The sequence below is a fragment of the Argentina silus genome, assembly GCF_951799395.1.
Source record: "Argentina silus genome assembly, chromosome: 2".
NCBI lineage: Eukaryota > Metazoa > Chordata > Actinopteri > Argentiniformes > Argentinidae > Argentina > Argentina silus.
Window position 1 is genome coordinate 13,923,735 of NC_139656.1, and position 21,357 is coordinate 13,945,091.

Genomic DNA, 21,357 nt, shown 5'->3' on the forward strand with positions numbered 1-21,357 from the left:
GCTGAAAATCACAACAGCAACCACCACAAACCCTGTGACTTTGAGCTCTTTGAAATCAAGATTAAGGTGTCGTTTACAGCCATGGGCCATAGTAAAGATAATTGGGTCTGGATAATCATCAGTGGTTAGTTATTACATGTGTTGCACTTTGATGTGGTTCTTGAGACTAAAGATTAACTCTTAATAGGGGGTTATATTATAGTGTGCTGTTGAACCTGTAAGCGGCTTTCCTTAGCACTTTCTAATAGATATATTAGAACATATATTAGATATATTAGAGCATATTTACTAAATAATGCTTACTGTACCTTTCATTGCCAATTTAAGTTGCAGTCTACACATCCAGATGGGTTGCATCCTATTTCTTAGGGGAATGTCACTGCTGCTAGTCTCACAAGGTACACTACTAAGATTAGGCCTGTGGGGGGAAATGACTGAATAGACAGTTTCTGCACCTCTTTTTAAAAGCTCTGAAGGCAGAGTCAGCTCAGTACGACACCAGTGTGGATGCCTCAGGCTCTATCTCTTATTCACAGAGGAACCCAAGGACCAATGTGTGTGTGTGTGTGTGTGTGTGTGTGTGTGTGTGTGTGTGTGTGTGTGTGTGTGTGTGTGTGTGTGTGTGTGTGTGTGTGTGTGTGTGTGTGTGTGTGTGTGTGTGTGTGTGTGAGCACAAAAAAGCCTCTTAGTGTAGTCATGGTCACCGAGTGTCTCCTAGATGGCAGCCTGCAGGGCAAGCCAACAGCAGGCTTAGAAGGGCCACACACACACAAGAAGTCAGGGAATGGCGATACAGGGCTGACTGGCTCATTGTCCCTTTGTGACTAAGCTTCTGTGTTTCAGGGGCACTATGAGGGAGACCTTTAGTGACATGTGCCCCTCACTATCATGTGCCATGTTCTAATGCCTGCACTCACAGCCAGCATCCTCTGTGGAACAAGCTTTTTGTTTTTGCTCATTAAAGCAATGCCTGTTTTGATTGGTAAGCTCCCTGTAATTCAATTGAGCTGTGATGTAATTAAAACGGAGACAAAAATACATGAATGTTCAGTACATTTCTGTCTCGTCTGCCATGTATTGAAAGGTTGAGAATGGAGCTCAAATCAAACATAAGAGGTGGTCCCAACACAAGTGGGGACAGCTGCAGGGTCAAAGATCATCCTTAGGGGGCTCTGGGAGGGGAGCAGGGTTCACAGAACAGCCCCAGAGCAGCATTAGCTCGCTAACTGACCATGCTGCCTCACCTCTTCACTTTGGCCCAGAACACTGAGCTCTCCTGTCCCTACCCTCTACCACCCTGGCTGGGGACTCGTCAACTCTACCCAGCCTTATAAACACAGCAACATCATTTCCACTGCACCGTCTGACCCCGGAGAGCCCCCGTAACACTGTTCTTACTTACCCCGCTAGGGACCATCTCATTCAGGCAGCTCACAGCTAGAAATTGAAGCAGCTAACAACCAATGGAAGTGGCTGGCATGAATACTGCCCCTATGCACCACAGTGCACCTTTCATTTGGAAACTGGAAAGTCAAGAAACGCTCAATCACACTCTGAAACACAAACCAAGCTGGTCCAATAATTGGTTTCAGAGAAAGTCAATATTTTGAAACCAAGCATGCAGTCTTGGGGTTGGTGTTTTTCTCATGTACACGTGTTTCCAGACCATAATTTCGCCATTTTGGCTGCGCTGCTTTTCGAGAACCACATTTGACAACTCCCAACTCCTTCCTCCTACCACATGTCTCATTCCCCAAACATTAATGCTGGTGTGTGTGTGTGATTCAGACACAGGGGTCGGGGTAGTCACCCTGCAGTTATAGCTGGACCAGGGCTGACTAGGTCTCCAGAGTGCCAGTGAAAGGGCGGTCTCTGTTACCCTCATCGGGCTGCTCTTTCTGTGCTTGGAGTGGTGGTGTTGGGGAGGAAGAGGGAGGGTGCCATCCTCCCTTCACGGACCATGCGCCATCCTCCCTTCATGGAGCGTGCCAAGCACAACATTCCAACAGTAGTGGTATTGTGTGGCCAGTGTTGTTTCTGTCCCTCTGAGGAGGAAAGCCCCCCCTCTCCCAGGGAGCCCTTCACCTGCCTGGCTGCCATTTGGATTTGTGAATGGCCCAGGGATGACAAGGGCAGCTGTCTCAGGCGCCGGGCTCCGGCCAGGCTGGCACACACCAGCTAGATCAGGGGCGTTGGCATTTCTGCTGGCAGGTTTTGTACTGGATCCAAACTGCAGCTTCGCCAATAAAAGGTACTTGAAAAACATGGTAGACCTCACAGAATGAGTTGAAGATCATGTCAGTGACTTGTTATTGCAAGTGCTCAATTCAGGCCAGATTTTTATTTTATTTTATTTTATTTATTTTGATACTGTGGCACACCAAATATATATATATATATATATATATATATATATATATATATATATATAATTATTATTTTATTTTTTTCTCTGCTCTCTCACTCACTTTCCGTCTCCATGTTCTTTCTCTCGTGTTTTGAAAACGTGTCTCCTCTTTTTTTGGCTTGGCCTTTTTGGTAACTACGACTTCTTTTGGATTTGTCTCGGAAAGACCGGGCCGAGATTATGGTTCACAGAAGGGATTTTGTAGGTAATTGCGCACATGCGGGATCCTTCTTAAGGCACATGTAGCAAGGGGAAAGTATGATAAGGGTATGAGTGGAGAACATCAGTGTTGACCTGGTTGGAGGCCAGAGCGCTCCAGATGAGTCTCCAGTGGCCCTGCCAGAAACATCTGAATGTTTCAGCCATGACATTTAGATTCCCCTCATTGGAGAGCAGTGGAAATGTGCAGAGCCTTTCGTGCGTACTGCTCATATGGACCCACGCACTCATGTCTGTTTTTATTCCCCCTCTATCTCTCTGTCTTGTCTCAGCTCATGGGCTACAGTGAGAAGTCTGTCAACCTGCAGATGTTCATCGGAACGGCGGATGATCGGTACCTGAGACCGCATGCCTTCTACCAGGTGCACAGGATCACAGGGAAAACGGTTGCTACGGCCAGCCAGGAAATCATCATCACCAGTACAAAAGTTCTCGAAATTCCTCTCCTTCCTGAAAATAATATGACCGCCAGGTAGGTGTCATAACCACTTCAACGTAACATTACTCACTGATGAGCATACCACCGTGGAAGTCACTCTAGTATAAAAATAACCACATTTATGATCATACAGGGTCGTAATGTCTTCCACAAGGGATTTTATAGAGGTGTAATTCAAACTGGAGAGTAAAGCTGAGGGTTTCCCATGAAGCCGAATACTCTATACTTGATTCTGCGTTGCCTGTAATGTTTATATTTTTAAGGCTCGGGTTTCATTTTCATTGTAATTTATGGGAAATTATTTGTTCTGTTCTGTTCACTTTTTTTTTTTTGTTCTCTTCACATTTACAGAAGCAATAAATCATACAATTACATCATTTGTAATTTGCCACTGTTGTTTTCACAATAGTCATTATACTACTGGGCTATGGTTTGTTCTATGGCTCTCAGCCCAACTGTGCTTGGTCATTTCTTCTGATTGCCAATAGTCTGTGGTTCTAAGCTCTACCCTCCCTCATGCAGTATCGACTGTGCAGGCATCCTGAAGCTACGGAACTCTGACATCGAGTTGCGGAAGGGGGAGACAGATATTGGACGGAAGAACACACGTGTGCGAGTAGTTTTCCGTGTGCACATCCCCCAGCCTAACGGGAAGGTGTTGTCTCTACAGGCATCCTCCATCCCTGTTGAGTGCTGTGAGTGTCCAAATCCTGCCACACACACACACACACACACACACACACACTTACACTGTCACACAGTTGTAAATGTTGCCTCTGGTTGTCTTTGCTATCCCAGCCCAGCGCTCAGCCCAGGAGCTGCCTCAGGTGGAGAAGTCCAGCCTGACCAGCTGCCTGGTCAGTGGAGGAGAGGAAATGGTCATCACAGGCTCTAACTTCTTCCCAGAGTCAAAAGTCATCTTCCTGGAGAAGGGCTCTGGTAAGAGACTTGTCTACACTGCTTCAGACACATAGCGGAACAGTGCTGGTCTACAATTCCTCAGAACCATCCATCAGAGCTGGCACTAGGATTCGAATCTTGGCCAGGCCGGACAAATTTGTGTGCAGTCCAAAGATGTGTAATAGAGACAATGTCGATTTAAACCTGACTTTAGTCTGTTCCAGACCAACATTATAGCTCATACATGTTAGGCAATATCATCTATATCTCTCATGACAAAATGTAATCAATGCAAATATTTATTATTCTGTGTTGACAATGCTGCAAGAATAAATTAAAAAGAACAATTACTTACAATTCATTGCAAGTGTAGGCTAATTACGTTACTATAAATGATACAATAAGCTATTCCCTTACTGTCAATGGCATCATGTCAGCCAGAAAAATGTGGTCTTCTGTAAGCACATTTCATGCAATTCTACATCATTTTAGTAACATTTTCAGCAGTCTTGTCAAGCCACAACACAACACTGTAAAAACCCCCTGCTATCCTGCTTCAATTTAATAGTGCCGTGTATCAAGGGCACATATTTCACTTTGAGAGAGCAGAGTGTCAGTAGGCCTACGGTGTTAACACAGGTGTGATGATTCTCCCTCTTATTAATCATCCTTCTCTATAGTCTCCCTATTTATAAACCCCCCCTCCCTATGTATTAAACGTGGCCACCAACAACATGCTAAAAGATTATATTATGGCTTACTCAATACGGCACCTGGCTCCCACTAGTTCTGCTTTACCTTAAAGGGATAGTTCACCCAAAATCAAATTTTGGGTTCCTTACCCAGAAATTAGTTTTTGGACATGAACAAACTTCAGTCAGCACTGGTTCTGTTTATCTGGGTACTATAACTAACAGCAAAAAAAATGTTTTAAGCCTAAGTCAATTGACCCTAAATTGGAATGTTTGAAACTTCATGTCCAAATCATCTCAAATTATCTGATGGGACTCAGTTACATGACTGAGATGATTTGAGCATGCCATTTCAAACTAGCTTGGAGACCTTTTATATTATCGGTGGGAGATCTGTACTATTGCTTGCACCCGCTGCTCCCGATCCCCAGGGGTTTCATTCGCACAGGGCAGATTTATGGCTCACAGTAATGCAGTCTGTCAGGTGTGGAGAGAAAGATGACCTGCAGGATTCGGTCTGCTGCAGGCTGGCTGCCGCTGCTACTGACACACAGGTCATCAGACCCAGCATCTCTTACTGCTCAGTGCTCATGCCAGGCTAGTGTTTGGGTCCTCACCATCTCATGACACCTTCCTTGAACACATACTGTATGGTAAGGCACAGAGGAGACTTGTGGAATCGTCATTAATCTGCCCCCCCATCTCCAACTAAAAGGCCAGAGGTTTGGCCATTGGTTTTCACTCATATCTGTTCAATGAGGGCTGAGCTTGAAGTGGTTAGACAGTAAGGGTTTTCTAGCACCACCTGTGTTTTAGATCTGCCTCCCCTCTCTCTCTGTCTCTCTCTCTCTCTCGTAGAGGCGGACCCAGGGTGGAAACTTTGAATGGGTGGTATTCGCTGAACCAGTCAGTGCCTGCCCAGGGTACCTTTGTGAAAGAATGGAACTGAGTCAAGTTAGCACACGGTGGAGTCTGCAAGGCTGTTGTTACTGACTAGCCATTCTAAAAAGTTGGAGAAAGAAAGATAGACTTGTAGGAATGTCTCTGTAGTTCTTTGAGGAGCTTTAGGTGAAGCGTGGCATAGGAAAGTACCATAGTAGAGGGTAGAGGCAACACCACCATGGCCAGGTCTTTGTGGCCCCATAGGGGGAGTGGAAATCTCTGAGTGGAAGAAAGTTGGGAGATAATGATTTGGTTTGTGTAAATTATCCTCACCATCCCCACTAATCCATGTGCTTATTGCAGAACATGCTTGATTGGAGAAAGCAATGGCATGGAATAAAGGGAGGAAGAGAGGAGTAATGACAGAGATTTTTCCACCTTCTCTCATAAACAGAGAACAACAGTGAAGTCATGTTGAGCGGGGAAAAACAGGCTTATTGTGGGTATTGTATAGGCTGGTGGTTTGGGAGGGGATGGATAGGGTTCAAGCTCAAGGCCTAAGTTGGTTAGAAATGCCCCTGTCTTCAACTTGTGACTTTCTACTGTTCTCTACTTGTTAATTTCCCCATTCTGAATATGATAAAACTGAGCAATGTTTCTCCACTGTCAGCATTGGTTGTCTATATCTTGTGTATTTTGCTAAGCTTCCAGGAACAACAGTTTGGTCGAGGAACTGACTAATTGGAGGATGAGAAGTGGAAGATGAGGTTTGGTTTGAGGAAAATAGGGGGAAGTTGAGGTTTGGCAGATAAGGGACTGAACTGAGGAGGATTTGAGGAAGGGAGGGGGGGGGGAAGTTGAGATGCACGGATGGAATATCTGTCTGTGTCAAGTGCTGCTGTCAGTGCTGCTGTCAGGTTCTGTCAGGTTCAGACCCTATTCGCTGACAGATATGTGGTCGTCAGTTAACATGACGCCATACATGTCGTTAACCCTCCACTTTGTCACACCCAACTGGAAACTACAATCAACATCGTTGATGTACTCCGCACAGCACTTATGGATTGGAAATTAGATGCAAATAAACTCTCGGCCATAGCAACTGATAATGCTGCTAACATTGCAGCCGCCATCAGGGCTCTGAATTGGCCATGGCTCAATTGTTTTGGCCACAACCTCAATCTGGCGGTGACAAACGCAGTGCAGGACCAGAGGCAACGGACAGAGTGGGCCCTCAGAGACTGCCGTGCCATTACCGCCGCCTTCTCTCACAGCTGGCCCCGAAAGAGAGAGCTCAAAAAGTAGCAAGCGGAATTAGGACTCCCAGAGCATAGTCTCATAACGGTAACTAAATCAATATTTTATAGACAAATGATAGCCTATAGGCTATATGACAGGACATGAGACAAGTTATATTATTACGAATGCAGCGTGTGATGCTTTATATTAAGCAATCATATTGTGCTATCCAACAGTTTTGTTTAGTTTGTCAAGCTATGATCGGAATGTAAAGTTTAAATGATTGTTTAGGCTAAATGTCATACAGTATAGCAGTCACCACATAAATAATTCAGTTTTTCAATGTAGATTAAATATATGGAGCAAAGACAGCTCCCGCCAGGCCCCCGCGATGTTTTTTTTTTTTGTTCCGCGGCAATACCGTATACCCCGGTAAAATTTGAGGATGGTATAAAGTTATGAAACAATTTATACCGCCCAACCCTAGCTCTTGGTCCCTCTGTGTGCGGTCTATGGTTCACTTTCTCCTCACCTCCTTGCTAGGAAAAGCAAGAGCAGTACAGCAGTATTTTCCTCCAAATTAAACACTAACACATCCACTCTGGCCTCCTTTAGCCTTCAATCACTATTACCTGCTCTGTGATTTCACATAATCACAGTCGAGAGGGAAAATAAGGTCCAGAGAGTCCAAAGGAAGCAATATGAAAAGTGCATTATTTGGAAGCACCAAAGATTATATGACTAGTGTGGACCTCAAACAGAGGAAAGGGGCCCCTTAATGGACTGTGTGACTTGAAGCCTTGATGAAGACAGACGTTTACATCGGGGATTGGAGGGTTGAAATCAGGGTTGAAGTCAGTTGAATTGAATTGCATTTAATACTCCAAGGTTTTTTTCTTCCTTATACAAAGATCTGAAAGCCCAGAGTTATTATAACTGAATAGCTTTTGTTTTTTGTTTTAGTAGATCTAACACAATGGGTGTATTTTCCCTCCAAGCGGGGCGTGGGGATGATCCACCCGTCATCGGGTGTGGTATGAGATTCCTGTTTGAGCTTGTTTTCTTATGGCGCATGTGAGGGCCCTCTCTCCTGCATGTTGAATGTCAACATGTGCTGTAGAAATACATTGTGCTGAAGTCAGCGAGGCACCCAAGGTCATCCACTCATTACCGGAAAGCAGTCTGACACAGACCGCAAGTGGAGCTCCCTCACAAGAGAGGGAACCTCCACAGGGCTCTACAGAGGAGTCTTATGCACTGAGACACAGACTGATGTTGTCTCCCAGGAGATCAGAGCAGGCAAATCACCTATTTCCTGGCCATTAGATGGGTAAGGATCTGGAGTAAAGCAGAGTAGATATAACAGGGATAATAACTAGGCCTACATAGGCTGTTTGTGGAACTGGGGCCCTTTACCAGGCATGTACAGCATATGGCAGGTAGCGTTTGGGGAAGCCCTTAGCTTGACAGGAGAGGTAGCTCGCTACTGTAACAGGTGCAGAGATGTAACCCGACCCATATGCAACATGGTGAGCAGCATGAAACAGCCACATTTGCAAATGAATTTCTACAGGGAACAGTTGTTTTTGCCACAGAACAAAGGCAAAAGACTGCAGTAGCTACTGCAGTAGCCGAATTCCCCTTTGATATGTAGTTGTGATGATTGTGACTTCTCTTAACCACACCAAGCAAGCGTTTCCCCAGGACATTATTCTCTCAACTGCTTTTCTGATTGGCTTCCTAATATGTCTGGCCAGATAATAACATCTGTAGTAGGAAAACTGGAAAATGATATGATGTTTCCTAGCCAGAAATCTGGCAGCTCGTGGAGGAATTTTAAAATAAATACAGTTATTCCACTTGTCTCTCCATAATTTTAACCAGGCAAGACAAACAGCAGGACATTTAGACTTTGATTACTTTTTAATAGCTGTAAAAATATTCTCCACAGGGTTTCTGGGCCCATAAAAATGACATCATTGGATGTTTCAGGTCCCATAAAGCAAATTGAAATTCCCTGCTTTCGGAAGCTTTTGTAGTTCCTAACCCCTGTCTGCTAGAGTAGAGTGTGCACTGACACAACCATGGAAATGGACCACAAAGAGAACTCCCGATGAGGGAAATACCTTCTGAAATATTACTCCGGATTTCAAGATAGGTCTGGAATATTAAGCAATGATCATAGCATATACTGTGTCTTCGTCATAATTATGTGTGGCTTGAGAGTATATCAGGCATCAGGTTTTTGCATTCAGATGTTCAACGTATCCTCCTTTTTTCATCCAACAGCAAAATAACTACAGCATATGACCATTCCTATCATCTTATTGTCTTGACATGTATGAGCCTTTTTAATGCTCTAGTCCATAACCATAATATGAATTTACCATAAACCTATTCTCTCATTTTCACATTGTTGATATACACTCACCAGCTACTTTATTAGGTACACCTTGCTAGTACTGGGTTGGATCCCTTTTGTAGCCCATCTGCTTCAAGGTTCAACATGTTGTGCGCTCAGAGATGGTCTTCTGCATACCTTGGATGTACCGAGTGGTCATTTGAGTTACTGTTGCCTTTCTATCATCTCGAACCAGTCTGGCCATTCTCCTCTGGCATCAACAAGGCATTTTCTCCCAGAGATCTGCCGCTCACTGGATATTTTCTCTTTTTCAGACCATTCTCTCTAAACCCTAGAGATGGTTGTGCGTGAAAATCCCAGTAGATCAGCAGTTTCTGAAATACTCAGACCAGCCCGTCTGGTACCAACAACCATGCCACGTTCAAAGTCACTTAAATCGCCTTTCTTTCCCATTCTGATGCTTGGTTTGAACTTCAGCAGGTCGTCTTGACCATGTCTACATGCCTAAATGCATTGAGTTGCTGCCATGTGATTGGCTGATTAGATATTTGCGTTACAGAGCAGTTGAACAGGTGTACCTAATAAAGTGGCCGGTGAGTGTATAGTCCAAGACATGGCATTCACTTTTCCTCAGTGCCACATACTATATGTCTGCTCCTGCCATCTTTTTAGTGGAGATGGTGATTGTCTGTAAGCTGATTCTCTCTGGGTGCCTCATTTACATTTACGGCATTTAGCAGACGCCTTTATCCAAAGCGACTCTCAACAAATACATTTGTTTAAGTAAGTGAATCATCTATCCATCAGTCATCATAAGATAAAGTAATCAATGCTCAGACCAGGGGCCATAGGCAGTCACAATGCTAGAAGAAGGATTTTTTATTTTTTTAATTAACAGGAGAGAAACTTGTACAGGGGGGTAGTGGGGGTGAAGAGGTCTTTAGGAGGGATCGTTAAGATGTATTCCATTGATTCATCATGTGAAAAGCAGTGGAAGAGCCTTCTGGATGGTCTCTAGCCAGGCTAAGACTCGAATGGGCCTGCTTTGGTTTTGCTTTAATGTACTTGTCTGTCAAAGAGAAGTCTGATGTGTTTTACCCATTTATGTTGTTGTCCCTCCCCTTTAGATGGAAGACCACAGTGGGAGGTGGAGGCAAAAATCGTCCGTGAGAAAAGTCAAGGAGTAAGTAGACTACTGTTTCTCTCTGCGCTTATCTCTTGTATTATGTAGGCCTAGACTGTATATATTGTGTTAGCAATGATGTTATTGTACTGTATTAGCTGTTATGTCATTTACAGTGCCCTCCATAAGTATTGGAAAGATGAAGTATTTTGTTTCCTTTTAGCTCTATACTCCAACAGTTTAGATTTGAAATCAAACAATTACTATGGTCAAAGTACAAACTCTCAGTTTTACTTAAATGTTTTTTTTCCAGATTGGGTACTGTTTAGAAAGTACAACATTTTTTAAACATACTATTTCAGGGCTCCAAGTTGTCTCCAGTTGTTTGTTTTGAGGTCTTTTTGCCTCAAATCTTATGACCTTGGAAAACTCCTTAGTTGCTATGACAGTATGTTTGGTGTCATTGTCTTACTGAATGATGATGAAGCAACATCCAATGAATTTGGAGGCATTTGCTTGTACTCGAGCAGACAAGATGTTTATGTACACTTCAGAATACATTCTGCTGCTGCTGTCACCAGCAACATCATCAATTAAGAAAAATTAGCTAATTCTTGTGGTAGCTATACATGCCCAAACCATAGCACCCCTTTCACCATGTTTCAATCTTGCAATCACTCTGGTACATGATAATATTTGTCTTATCTGTCCAGAAGACCTTTTTTCAGACCTCTGCAGGCTTTTTAGGTATTTTTTAGCAAACTGCAACAAGACCATCCTTTTTGAGGATAACTTGTAGTTCGTCTGGTGACGTATTATGCGGATGGTAGGGTGGTAATTTTACAATAAGTTGGTGCCCTGAAGTAGGGGGACTGTGTCTAAAAAGGTTTGTAATTTCTAAACGGTGAAACCAATCAGAAAAAAGAAAACATTGAATTAAAGCTGATAATCTCTACTTTAACCATCATAGTAATGATTTGATTTGATTTCAATCCAAACTGTTGGACAATAGAGCTAAAAGAAGACAAAATGCTTCCTCTTTCCACTTATGGAGACCTCTGTATGTTGACTGTGTTCCATCCTGTTGACAGTCAAGCATCGTGGTGGAGGTCCCTCCCTACCACAGTAAGACAGTGACCTCGGCAGTTCAGGTGCAGTTCTACGTGTGCAACGGGAAACGGAAAAGGAGTCAATCACAACGGTTCACTTACCTGTCAGGTAGGAGTCACTTTACACCAATCATCGTGCTTTATTCCCAGGAATTTAGAGACAAGGTCATCTTTAGATTCTGGGTTGCCTCTAGCTTCTCTGTTAGGCTCTCAGGGTAAAACTGCGAGTTTGAGTGAAAGCAGAACCATGGAAAGCAGCACACATGGCAGAGCCTTCTGTTGTGCTTCGCTAACCCCGTTTCTGAGAATTTCCCCACAGTTTGCATTGCTGTGGTTAAGAAGAGGCTCCTTGACAGTTACTTATGCACCTGCCAACCAACCGTTCATGTAAAGCTCTCTTAAACTCTATTGCCAACCTATCAAGACATGAATTTGCATGATATTTTTAGTATGCAAATCTGCTCTTTCCAGGAAACTTTTTTTACTGCACGTAGGGCTTGTGGTTTGCTTAAAATGTCTTCTCAGCATTGAGTAGAAAGTGATTGTTTTTTATGTTTAGAACCTATAGTTTGTTATTTTTTTGATTGAGTCTAATCACTGCCTTGTTACTGGATATTGTTATTGTTTTTCAATGCGAGTCAAACCGAAAACAGCGTTGGCGGAATATAATGACATGTGAGCGGTTTTCTGCAATGTATAGAGCCCTAAAACAATACCACAGGATTGCGCGTGTGTGTGCGTGTATGTGTGTGTGTGCGCTTATACATTATGTTTGTGTGAATGTATGTATGTGACCCTGCCTCCACCCACCCTCTTCATTTGCAGCACGCCCACTCAAGAGCTTCCTGTTTTCCCCACTAACCCGCCAGGACAGCCAATCGAAGCTGTGCTCTGTCAGTGTAGATAGGATGCTGGAACCACCATTGTTACCACGGACACCACATACCCGCCAATCACACTCTACCCCTCTGCGTGGGTAGCAGTGGCCTGGCCTGGTTTAGGGATGAATTCTGACAGAACTGTGAGAGAGAACATTTGTTTTCAAGTCTGATAAGAATGCCATGGCAGGCCAAGTATAGATGGTTGCTATACCTACCACTTGTCAACATAACCATTAGAAATATGGTTGGATGTACGTCAGTTGAAAAAGGGTCCAAAGGAAGACTCTTCAGTATTTATCTTAACTAGTGCATCTATCAAAAATAGTGCTCAATCACTCACTCCTCTATGTCCTCTAGTCCCCTCCTCCTGACTCTGATCTGACACAACTGTGTTTAGCCCTTCTTGTGTTTGTGTCTTCAGAGAGGCCAGGAGGGAGGTAGGGACTGTGCTGTAGACTGGTCTGTCCTCATGGTTTGAGCGGGGCTGGAGGGCTTTCCGCTTTTCCCATACAACAGTTAACATGGCACCCAAACCGACAACATATGCTCCCTCTGATTCAGAGCTGGGAAAAAAATAAAACTCTAGTCACAAGCACCAGATTGGGAAAATAGGTTACTGATTGGCATGCATGGTGCTGTGTGCTGCTATAAGGAATGATGCCCTATTTCAGTAGCAGATATTTCGTTTACACTAATTTAATTGAAATACACATTTCAAGACTGGTTTGTTTCAAAGATCTGTTTATTCAGCCATTTGGAAAATTATTCTTATGGAGCCCTTCTTTGAGACTGATTTGATGTTAAGTGGGAAATTAATCCCCACATTCTGGCTATTACCTTCAGCAGAAGTATTTATGGCATCAAATGGGTTCGGGTTAGGGTTAGAAACAAATACTTAAATACTTAAAATATCAATACCAGTAGAAATGCTCCTTCCCTTGGTGTGTGTTGTCTAATTCCAAAGTGTGTGAATGTTGCTAACTCATACTGAATGTGTTCTTTTCCCCTCTCTCTCCCCAGTCCTGGTGAAGCAGGAGCTTAGAGAAGAGCTGGACTCCCCCGCTGTGCCCCCCATGCCCATGTCCATGCCCCTGGCCCATGCTGCCAGCCTGGTCCGAACCCAGCTGCCTTCCCCTGAGCAGGGCCACCCGCCGGATGGCCTTCTGTCCAGCTCTCCCCGTGGCCTGGCCCCCGGCCCCGGACCCGGCCTGCTCCCCCTCCAGCCTGCCTGCCCCCCCATGGGCTCCCCCTCCTTCCAGCACCTGCCTCACTTTCAGGGCCGTGGCCTCCACACGCCCCCCGACTGCCACATGACCTTCCAACCGGGCCCCACCCATCCCCCCAGGCCTTCCTACCAGCCTATGCAGCACAGCCACACCCACAGCCACACCCACAACCTGCCATACAACGGCCAGCCCAGTCTCCCCATAAGCACTGCCGCCCCCCAGAGCTACGAAAGAATGCCTTTCCAGCCGGACCCCAGCGCCTCTAACCCCATGGGGCTGGGCATGGTGTACCACCCCCCCTGCTCTTCCCCCTCCGCCACAGCCTCAAGCCCCAACCCCACATCCCCCCACAGCCAGCCCATGGCCCACTCCTCCCCTCACCTGCACTCTCTGGGCTACCACTGCCCCAACCCCGCCCAGGTTTCCTCCCCCACCCACCCCATGGGACAACCTTCCCCCCAGCTGCAGCGTGCCATGCGCAGCTACCACCCTGCCGGCCAGAGGTCTGCCTCCTGTCCCACACCCTCCAGCGCCCCTGCCCGCATGGTGCCCTCGCCCCTCTCTGGGCCACCCTCCCCTCAGCTACACTCACTGCCCTACCAGTCACCCACCTCCCACTCCCCCACCTCGGGCAGCCCCCTGGGGCCCCTAGCGTGCTCTGGGCAGCACTCTCCACAGGCCAGCAGCCCAGTCATGGCGAGCCTGTCCCCAGCAGGGCCTCTGGTGCACCCCGTAGCCCCCAGCCTGGCCTCCCAGGCCCCCTTCCATTCAGAGGGGGAGAGGGTGAACATCAAGCAGGAACCTGAGGAGAAGGAGCCCACCTTCCGCTCCATAGGTCTGCAGGACATCACACTGGATGATGGTAGGACACCTCTCTCTGTCCCCAAGTCTCTCGAAATCACTCTCTTCATCTCTCTCTTACTTGAACAGGGCATATTTACAGTACCATATGTTGCATGTGAAAATACATAATAAGCTATAAGAGAGGCCTATAAAACAGGGTAAAAAGATACCGTCCACCAGATGCTGAATTCTCCTGCGTGACATGATGCTTCATCATAGCGATTGTATTTCATACAGCATTTGAACAGGCAGTGTAAGATATCATAGTACACAATGGACTAATGACTATCACATTAGAGGCTTCATCACAAATATCTTGTCCTTATCACCAGCTAGCAGATTAATTACATTGTATTTCGCTCCTTTGCATTTAAGGAATATTGGTTCACTGGGGCTACTTGGAAAGCAAAGTCACGCTGTGTACCACAGAGACCACAGTCGTGTGCTGCAGTAATTACATGGTGTGTGTTTAGAGGGTAATGGCAGCTCCAGCTTTGCTAATTAGGATGCTCAATAGGACTTGACTTTGTTAAGTAGAACAAACTGACCTGAGGATGATGGCTAAGCTAACTCACAAAGTAGTTTTTTTTTATTCATCAAATGCCTGAAAATCCTACCTCAGCACAAGTTGCTAAACCTCTGTTCCTCATTTACTATTGTGTAGTGCAGTCTCTCATCTGCCATGCATGACCACAACTGCTTTTCTGAACCTCGGTCATACCAAATTAGCAGGCAACTTGCATATGTTAATAAACAGCCCGGAGTAGCTGGTTCAGTAGGGACCATATTGTGTGCTAGCAAGGGTCAGGCTAATTAACAGAGCCCATTATCAATAAGTCATGTGCGAAAGGCCAGCAGCCAGGGAGTTCATGAGCAGCATAATACCAATTATGCGTATACACACACACACACACACACACACACACACACACACAGACACAGACACACGCTCAAACACACGCACACGCACACAAACTCCCACATAATCATATTCAGTGTTCTCTCAAACATTACACACACTTTACACACTTCGCTCACTCTTACTCACACAAACACTCATAGACCCACTTATTCTGAAAGTAGCTGTCTCGCACTAAAACACAAACACACACACACACACACACAAACTCCCACATAATCACATTCAGTGTTCTCTCAAACTGCTTCAATCTTCCCGAGACGGTGTGTTATCAAGAAAAAGTGTGAGAAAAGTTTTGACTGACACAGTTCACCCGGGATTATACACTCCCCTAAGCGAGTGTTATAAATAGCTTCTGTGTCATTCAGGCTCTGTAGGGCATCTCATGAAGCATTTCTGAGCAGTGAACTGAATTTTAGGAGGTCAGAGCAGCAACTTAAATAGACCACAGACTACAGCTCAGCACGTGCGTCTGGAAGACTAATTTACATCCCATAATTATACAAACTTCATTAATAATGCAAGAAGTTGTATTTGTATTTCTGTGAATATGGTCTGCATGTCTCAGGTTAAGTAATATAACAGCAAGGCCTGCAGGTAAGCAATGGGATCCTGATATGTACATTTTTATTGGAGAAATTCCCTAGAATGATTGTGGTGGTACTGTATAACCTGCATAGGCTCATGTCAGCACGAGTGTACAACGTCACAGTGTAAAACTGCTGTGGTTAGCTAGCAGATGGCCTCTGTGACGTACGCCAGAGCAGGGGCCACGCAGGAGTTTGTGGCCGTGGGTGTGTGGCACAAGGGATGGGGGGACAGACTAACAGACATATGGACCGACAAGTTCAGCCGGTGTAGCTTTATAGGCCTACAATTTAGAATTATATACATTACCTGTACTGACAGGCTATACTTACCTAGCTCTCAGCTTCTTAAAGGTCCAGTGTGTAACATTCAAGCTTTCTAAAAGCTTCCACTTGGTTGGTTGTAATGACTATGTTTAATAGGTCGAGATCAGGGAACGAGATCCCTTGAAATAAATATTTAATTTATGAATGTTGTTTTGGTCCATAAAAAGGGCTTTCTAAAATGGAGTGTCCTACCCGACACTCGGTTTGTATATAAACATGATTACTGCCAGGGGTGTTCTAGGGGAGCAGGTTCTTTCTGTCTCTGGTAGCTGGCTCTTTTTAAAGAGTGCATGCATGCAGAAACGCAACAGCTAATGTCTGACACTGCAAGTCCATTTTGGGGGTGCTTACATTATTATTAAGGAGGATGTTGTTGTTATCTGAATTTCACCATGATGGCCAGAGATGGCAGATTTCCGACCCTTTAAATTTAATGTTTTCCAGTAGGATGTTAATGTACTCCTGTAACTAATGTCAGTAGATATTCACCATGACCCATCATTAGTGTGCTGTAGGTCTATGTCACCCTTTCCCCTCTCCTCTGTTAACACTTGAGGCCTGTGTGAGCGAACCCTCCTGCGAGGGTGATTACGGCTGTCATGGCGACAGACTCTGAAACACTTGTGGTGCCGACCCATGTGTTTATCTAATTAATCAGCTCACGCCAGCCGTGTGTTTGAGCAGCCAGCGCGGATGGCGGGCTAGCGGTGGGCCGGCGTGCATCCATGGCGCGCCTGCGTCTTTTGTTTGCTCTCCTGCCCGGGTGCACAGCTGCCTCCCGGCGTGAGTGTGGCATTCTGGGTTAATAATAGGCAGGGCCTGCTGCTCCTGCTCCCTGTGAGAGACGATTCTGCTATCGCTCAGCTCTGCCACAGAGCACTGCCACATGCACACACATATACATACATACATACATACATACATACATACATACATACATACATACATACATACATACATACATACATACACACACATACATACATCAGATATACACACATACTCTTAAGTAAAGCGCCACACATTGTCAACACCATGTATAGTAGTTATACACATACTTGACACATTTTAAATCCCAAGCACAGCCTGACATACAGGAGGCCTACTACAGCATTACATGCAATAGCACTCCTCTACACAAACAGACACAAGTCTACATTTACAAAACTGGCTAATCTGGGTCTGTTACTAAGGCTCTCGAAACTAGCACATTTATCACTGGACTGTCATGGGCTTGTATCAGACTTCATTCCCCTCAGTGAGGTTGTCCTATCTGATTCCAGCACTCCGTTTTAGACTCTATACCAGCAACAATGAGTAATGGTACAACCATGCAAATAACTGTCAACAAATCTACAATTATACGCCCTCTAAGGTGCAACGATGTGGTGCTGGTCGATTTTAGTGAAGCAGGCTGATGGAGTTGGTCTTGTTGGGTCAAGCGGGCCTCTCTATCATGGTCCCGTCCCATGTCGTCTCTGTCCTCCACAATGGAAACTCCCTTCTCTGTGTCTTGGTCCCGTCCCAGCCTGTGGCTGCCTCTAACCCAGCGTGGCAGATTAATAACACAACTCCTCGTTCCTCAGAGGAAAAAACAACAGCAGTAGGAAAACACAGGCCTCAACCAACTGCAGCTTGTTAAATACAATCACAAACACTCATGCCGGCCCTGAAACAAGTGGAAACGGGCTTTGTGTGTCATCTTTCCATACAATTAAGGACTTAGGAACGTAATGCAGATGTCTTGGCAGCATCGGGCTCTGGTGTTGAGGTCTTGCCAATGTGCATTTCTGTGGGTTTCGCCTTCGATATGCTGGGCAGAAGGGAGAACCGAGAGATCCCTTGGCGATATTGACTTATGGTCAGGAAATGGAAATGGAATACTGTTGTTTGTGTTGCTAGAATATACTCCAAAGGAAGTTCACTTATGTTTTGAATATTGTTGGCTGTTTATGTGCAAACGTTGCAAATCGTTCTGAAAATCTTGTGTGGCATTATTTTGGTTTATATTGTCAATCTTAAATGTCATTGTTGATTTATGTTTCACTAAGCCACTGCTACTACTGGTAGAAAATGAAAGCTTTCGACATGTTATTATAATGCATAATCACATCCCCTAGAGGAAACAAAAGGAAACCAGTGCATGGTGTTGCTGATTTTATTTCCCTATTAAATCTAGTGTACTATTAAATGCAGTGTGCTGTGTACCGAGAGCTATTGAAAACAGAGTGTCTGTCAAGTATCTCAGAGAGCTGCTGATGACTCACCCTGCCCCACTCCAGTAAAGTGATGCCAACGTACCAGTCCTCTTGTAGAGGAGTTGCCATTCTGGCTTTGGGACTAGCTCTGTGACCCACCTGTCTCCAGTCAGGCCCTCTCACTTTAAGCAACTCTGAAAAGCAAGAGGTGCCATTTATTTAGTCACTATGGAAGGCAGCATGGGGCTTGTTAGCCATGTTCCTATTTAAAAAGCCCAAAGTGGTGCTATTATGGTCTGGTCGACCATCAGGGCTCCCCAAGGCTTCCACTCTCTAAGCTTATTTTTGTGGTCATCTGATGGCTTCCTGTGAGCCTGGATCAAAGACTGGCTCTTGTGAAACACTTATAGGCAGATCAAATGGGAAGTTCACTGATGATCACAGAGATGAGTGACTTCGCTGTAAAAAGAAAACTTCAACTGAGGCTTTAATGAGATTCTACTGTACTTAGTGCACAGTCTCTTTCACTCACTCACTCACTCTCTTTTTTTCCTGCGTGTCTCGTAGAATGTGACATTCTAGAGGACGACAGAGCTAGAACAAGCAACATCAAAGATATAAGATTGAATCAGAGATGTTAGCCTAGCAACATTGGAACATTTTAATAATAGGCTAGTTTCCGTAACTGACCCTTTATTTCCAATGAATGTAATCACTCTGTGCTCTTATCCATTCAACCAAATGTATGCCTCACATTTTCTTTTCAAGCAGAGGCTCTCTGAAGACGTGTGCATGTCATTACAAGGGCCTTAGTGGAAACAAGTGTTCTTTTGACATTCTCATTTTCAGGCAACTGAATCTTGCCTGTCCCTTGCACAAGTGTTTTCCATTGTAACATGTTTTCTTCATTTGGTAGAGAGAGCAATCACTCAGTCTTCATGTTTTTTTCATAAGCTGGTTCGGTGGAGTAATGTTTTTTTCTGTAACTACTTCAGTGTCAGGGAACTTTTTTTTCGCCTGTCACTCAGAGGGAAGGTAACAGTAAATTACCCAATTTCCATACTGACTGACAACTTGTTGTACGTCTTTCACTTTTGTTTCTTATAACAATGTGTATTTCAACAGATCTCTTTAGACATGAAGTAGCGATATTAGACATGACCTTAGAAATCACTATCGATACCAATGATGGGAAATAAAGAGTCGCTCCAGAAAGGAAACACAATGCAGATGAGACAATGGTAATAATATCCCTCCGCTCTACTTTTGACTGTGATTAATGTGAGTTTCCCCATTTAGCTCAACCCAGGAGAGAGCCAGGCCCCCGATACACTGAGAGGCAACACTAGCTCGAATGGTAGTAAAGCAGAGTTCTACATGTACCCCAGTTGGCTGGTAAAGTCCCGTATTTAGTGAATCACATATTGAGAAGAATAGCAGAGCACTGTGCTGGAGAAAACTGAGAGTGGAGGGTGGTGGTGACTTGGTGATGGTGACTGTGTGAGAAACAGTACCCTGGCCTAGGGAACTCCCCCCTCCCCAGTCATCTGTGGAGGATCTCCCTCCTAGGGAGCAGCTAAAACCCAGTGGTACTGTCGCAGGCTGTGGCCAATCATCAGGTTTTTAATGCAGTGTCTTGAAAAGTGACATAAATGTGAGATTTGTAGATTTTGTACAGGTAGGAAAATGATGCCAAGCATAGCCCAAATACTTGATCAGTTGAGTATATTTAGTCTGCCAATGTATGTTCCACACAGTGCAGCTGTTTCCTGTCATTGATTTAGTAGTAGTTTAGGAGGGAAAGTGAAAACAAAGGTTGTGAGGGTTTGCATGATCTTCTGAGGAGTGTGTAGGTGTAGATGTTTGTGTGCTTGTTTTGGTTGTCTGTGTGTGTGAGAGTTTGTGTCTTTGAATCACATGATTATTATGTCCAAAATAATCTTGTGTTATTTTAGAGGACCAAATTTAGCTTGTGCAAATGCAGCTGTAGAACAGGCACGTTGATTGTAACTGAGCATTTTATTCTAAGGCCTGATTTGTGAATTGAAGTTGTCAGTACAAAATGTTAAACAATCTGTTATAAATACTGTATACAATACATTCATAGTTCTGCTAGCATATTGAGATGTGACACCAATTAAATTATTTTAAAAAGACTAGCACTTGATCCAATCTATGGTTAATATTCATGATGTTTCTGGCATTTTATGCATTTGCCTTTGCTGTCTGTCTTTTTCGCAAATCTCAATTGACATAACTTGATCTGTTTAGAGAATGTATATATTCCTGCTATCTTCCATAGTGCATGTGTACCGACAGTGGAAAGTTACCTGTCTTTGTAGATGCCCATGGACTCATGCACCATTGATACACACGCTATTGAATCAGGAGAAAATTAGTTGAATGACTTCAGCACCATCCACTTAACTTGTCTGTTGTCTATTATTTTAGGACTGACGTGCATGAGAGTGCACTGACATATTTAATGCATACTGACGACTGTAATGCTAAATGTGTTAAATTTTCACTTCGTCTTGTGACTGTTGTCCTGTACAGTACAGTGCAGATAGGGTGTAGATACAGTATTATGTTGGAGGTTGGTGTTTTGAGTGGAGTAAAAAAGCTCTGAGAAAGTTTTGAAGATAGCTGATGGGAGAGGAAGAGCCGCCCACACGAACAGGATGATCTGAGACAGTGGCCAGGCACAAACATCTCTCTCACATCATCACCTTGCACTAACAAACACAAATAAACACCACTATATCAGTCATGGAACATCAATGAGCTGCATTCAAAATGATACTCAACGTTCATAGGACAAACTTCAATAGAGTTAGAGTAGGCTTAATAGAGTAGGCTTAGTAGATTATTTAGGCCTAATGTAAAATAAAATGGAGAAATAGAAAGAAGGGTTCAGTAATACAGTTTATTTAATATAGATGTATTTGATTTGACTTTATGGGTATTTTGGACAATGGACATCACTTTTAGGATAGTTCTTAAG

At 44.3% G+C, this 21,357-nt stretch overlaps 1 protein-coding gene across 1 annotated transcript in view; it reads left to right on the top strand.

Moving 5' to 3' along the window:
* Positions 1-21,357, top strand: part of LOC310816978 (nuclear factor of activated T-cells, cytoplasmic 3-like) — a gene marked incomplete at its 5' end in the record, with an annotated part of 50,729 nt that overhangs the window by 24,221 nt on the left and 5,151 nt on the right. Inside the window, 6 exon segments of the mRNA XM_083687357.1 lie at positions 2,899-3,098; positions 3,588-3,760; positions 3,864-4,004; positions 10,268-10,323; positions 11,355-11,481; positions 13,274-14,341. Of these exon segments, the coding sequence (XP_083543483.1) occupies positions 2,899-3,098; positions 3,588-3,760; positions 3,864-4,004; positions 10,268-10,323; positions 11,355-11,481; positions 13,274-14,341 (1,765 nt within the window).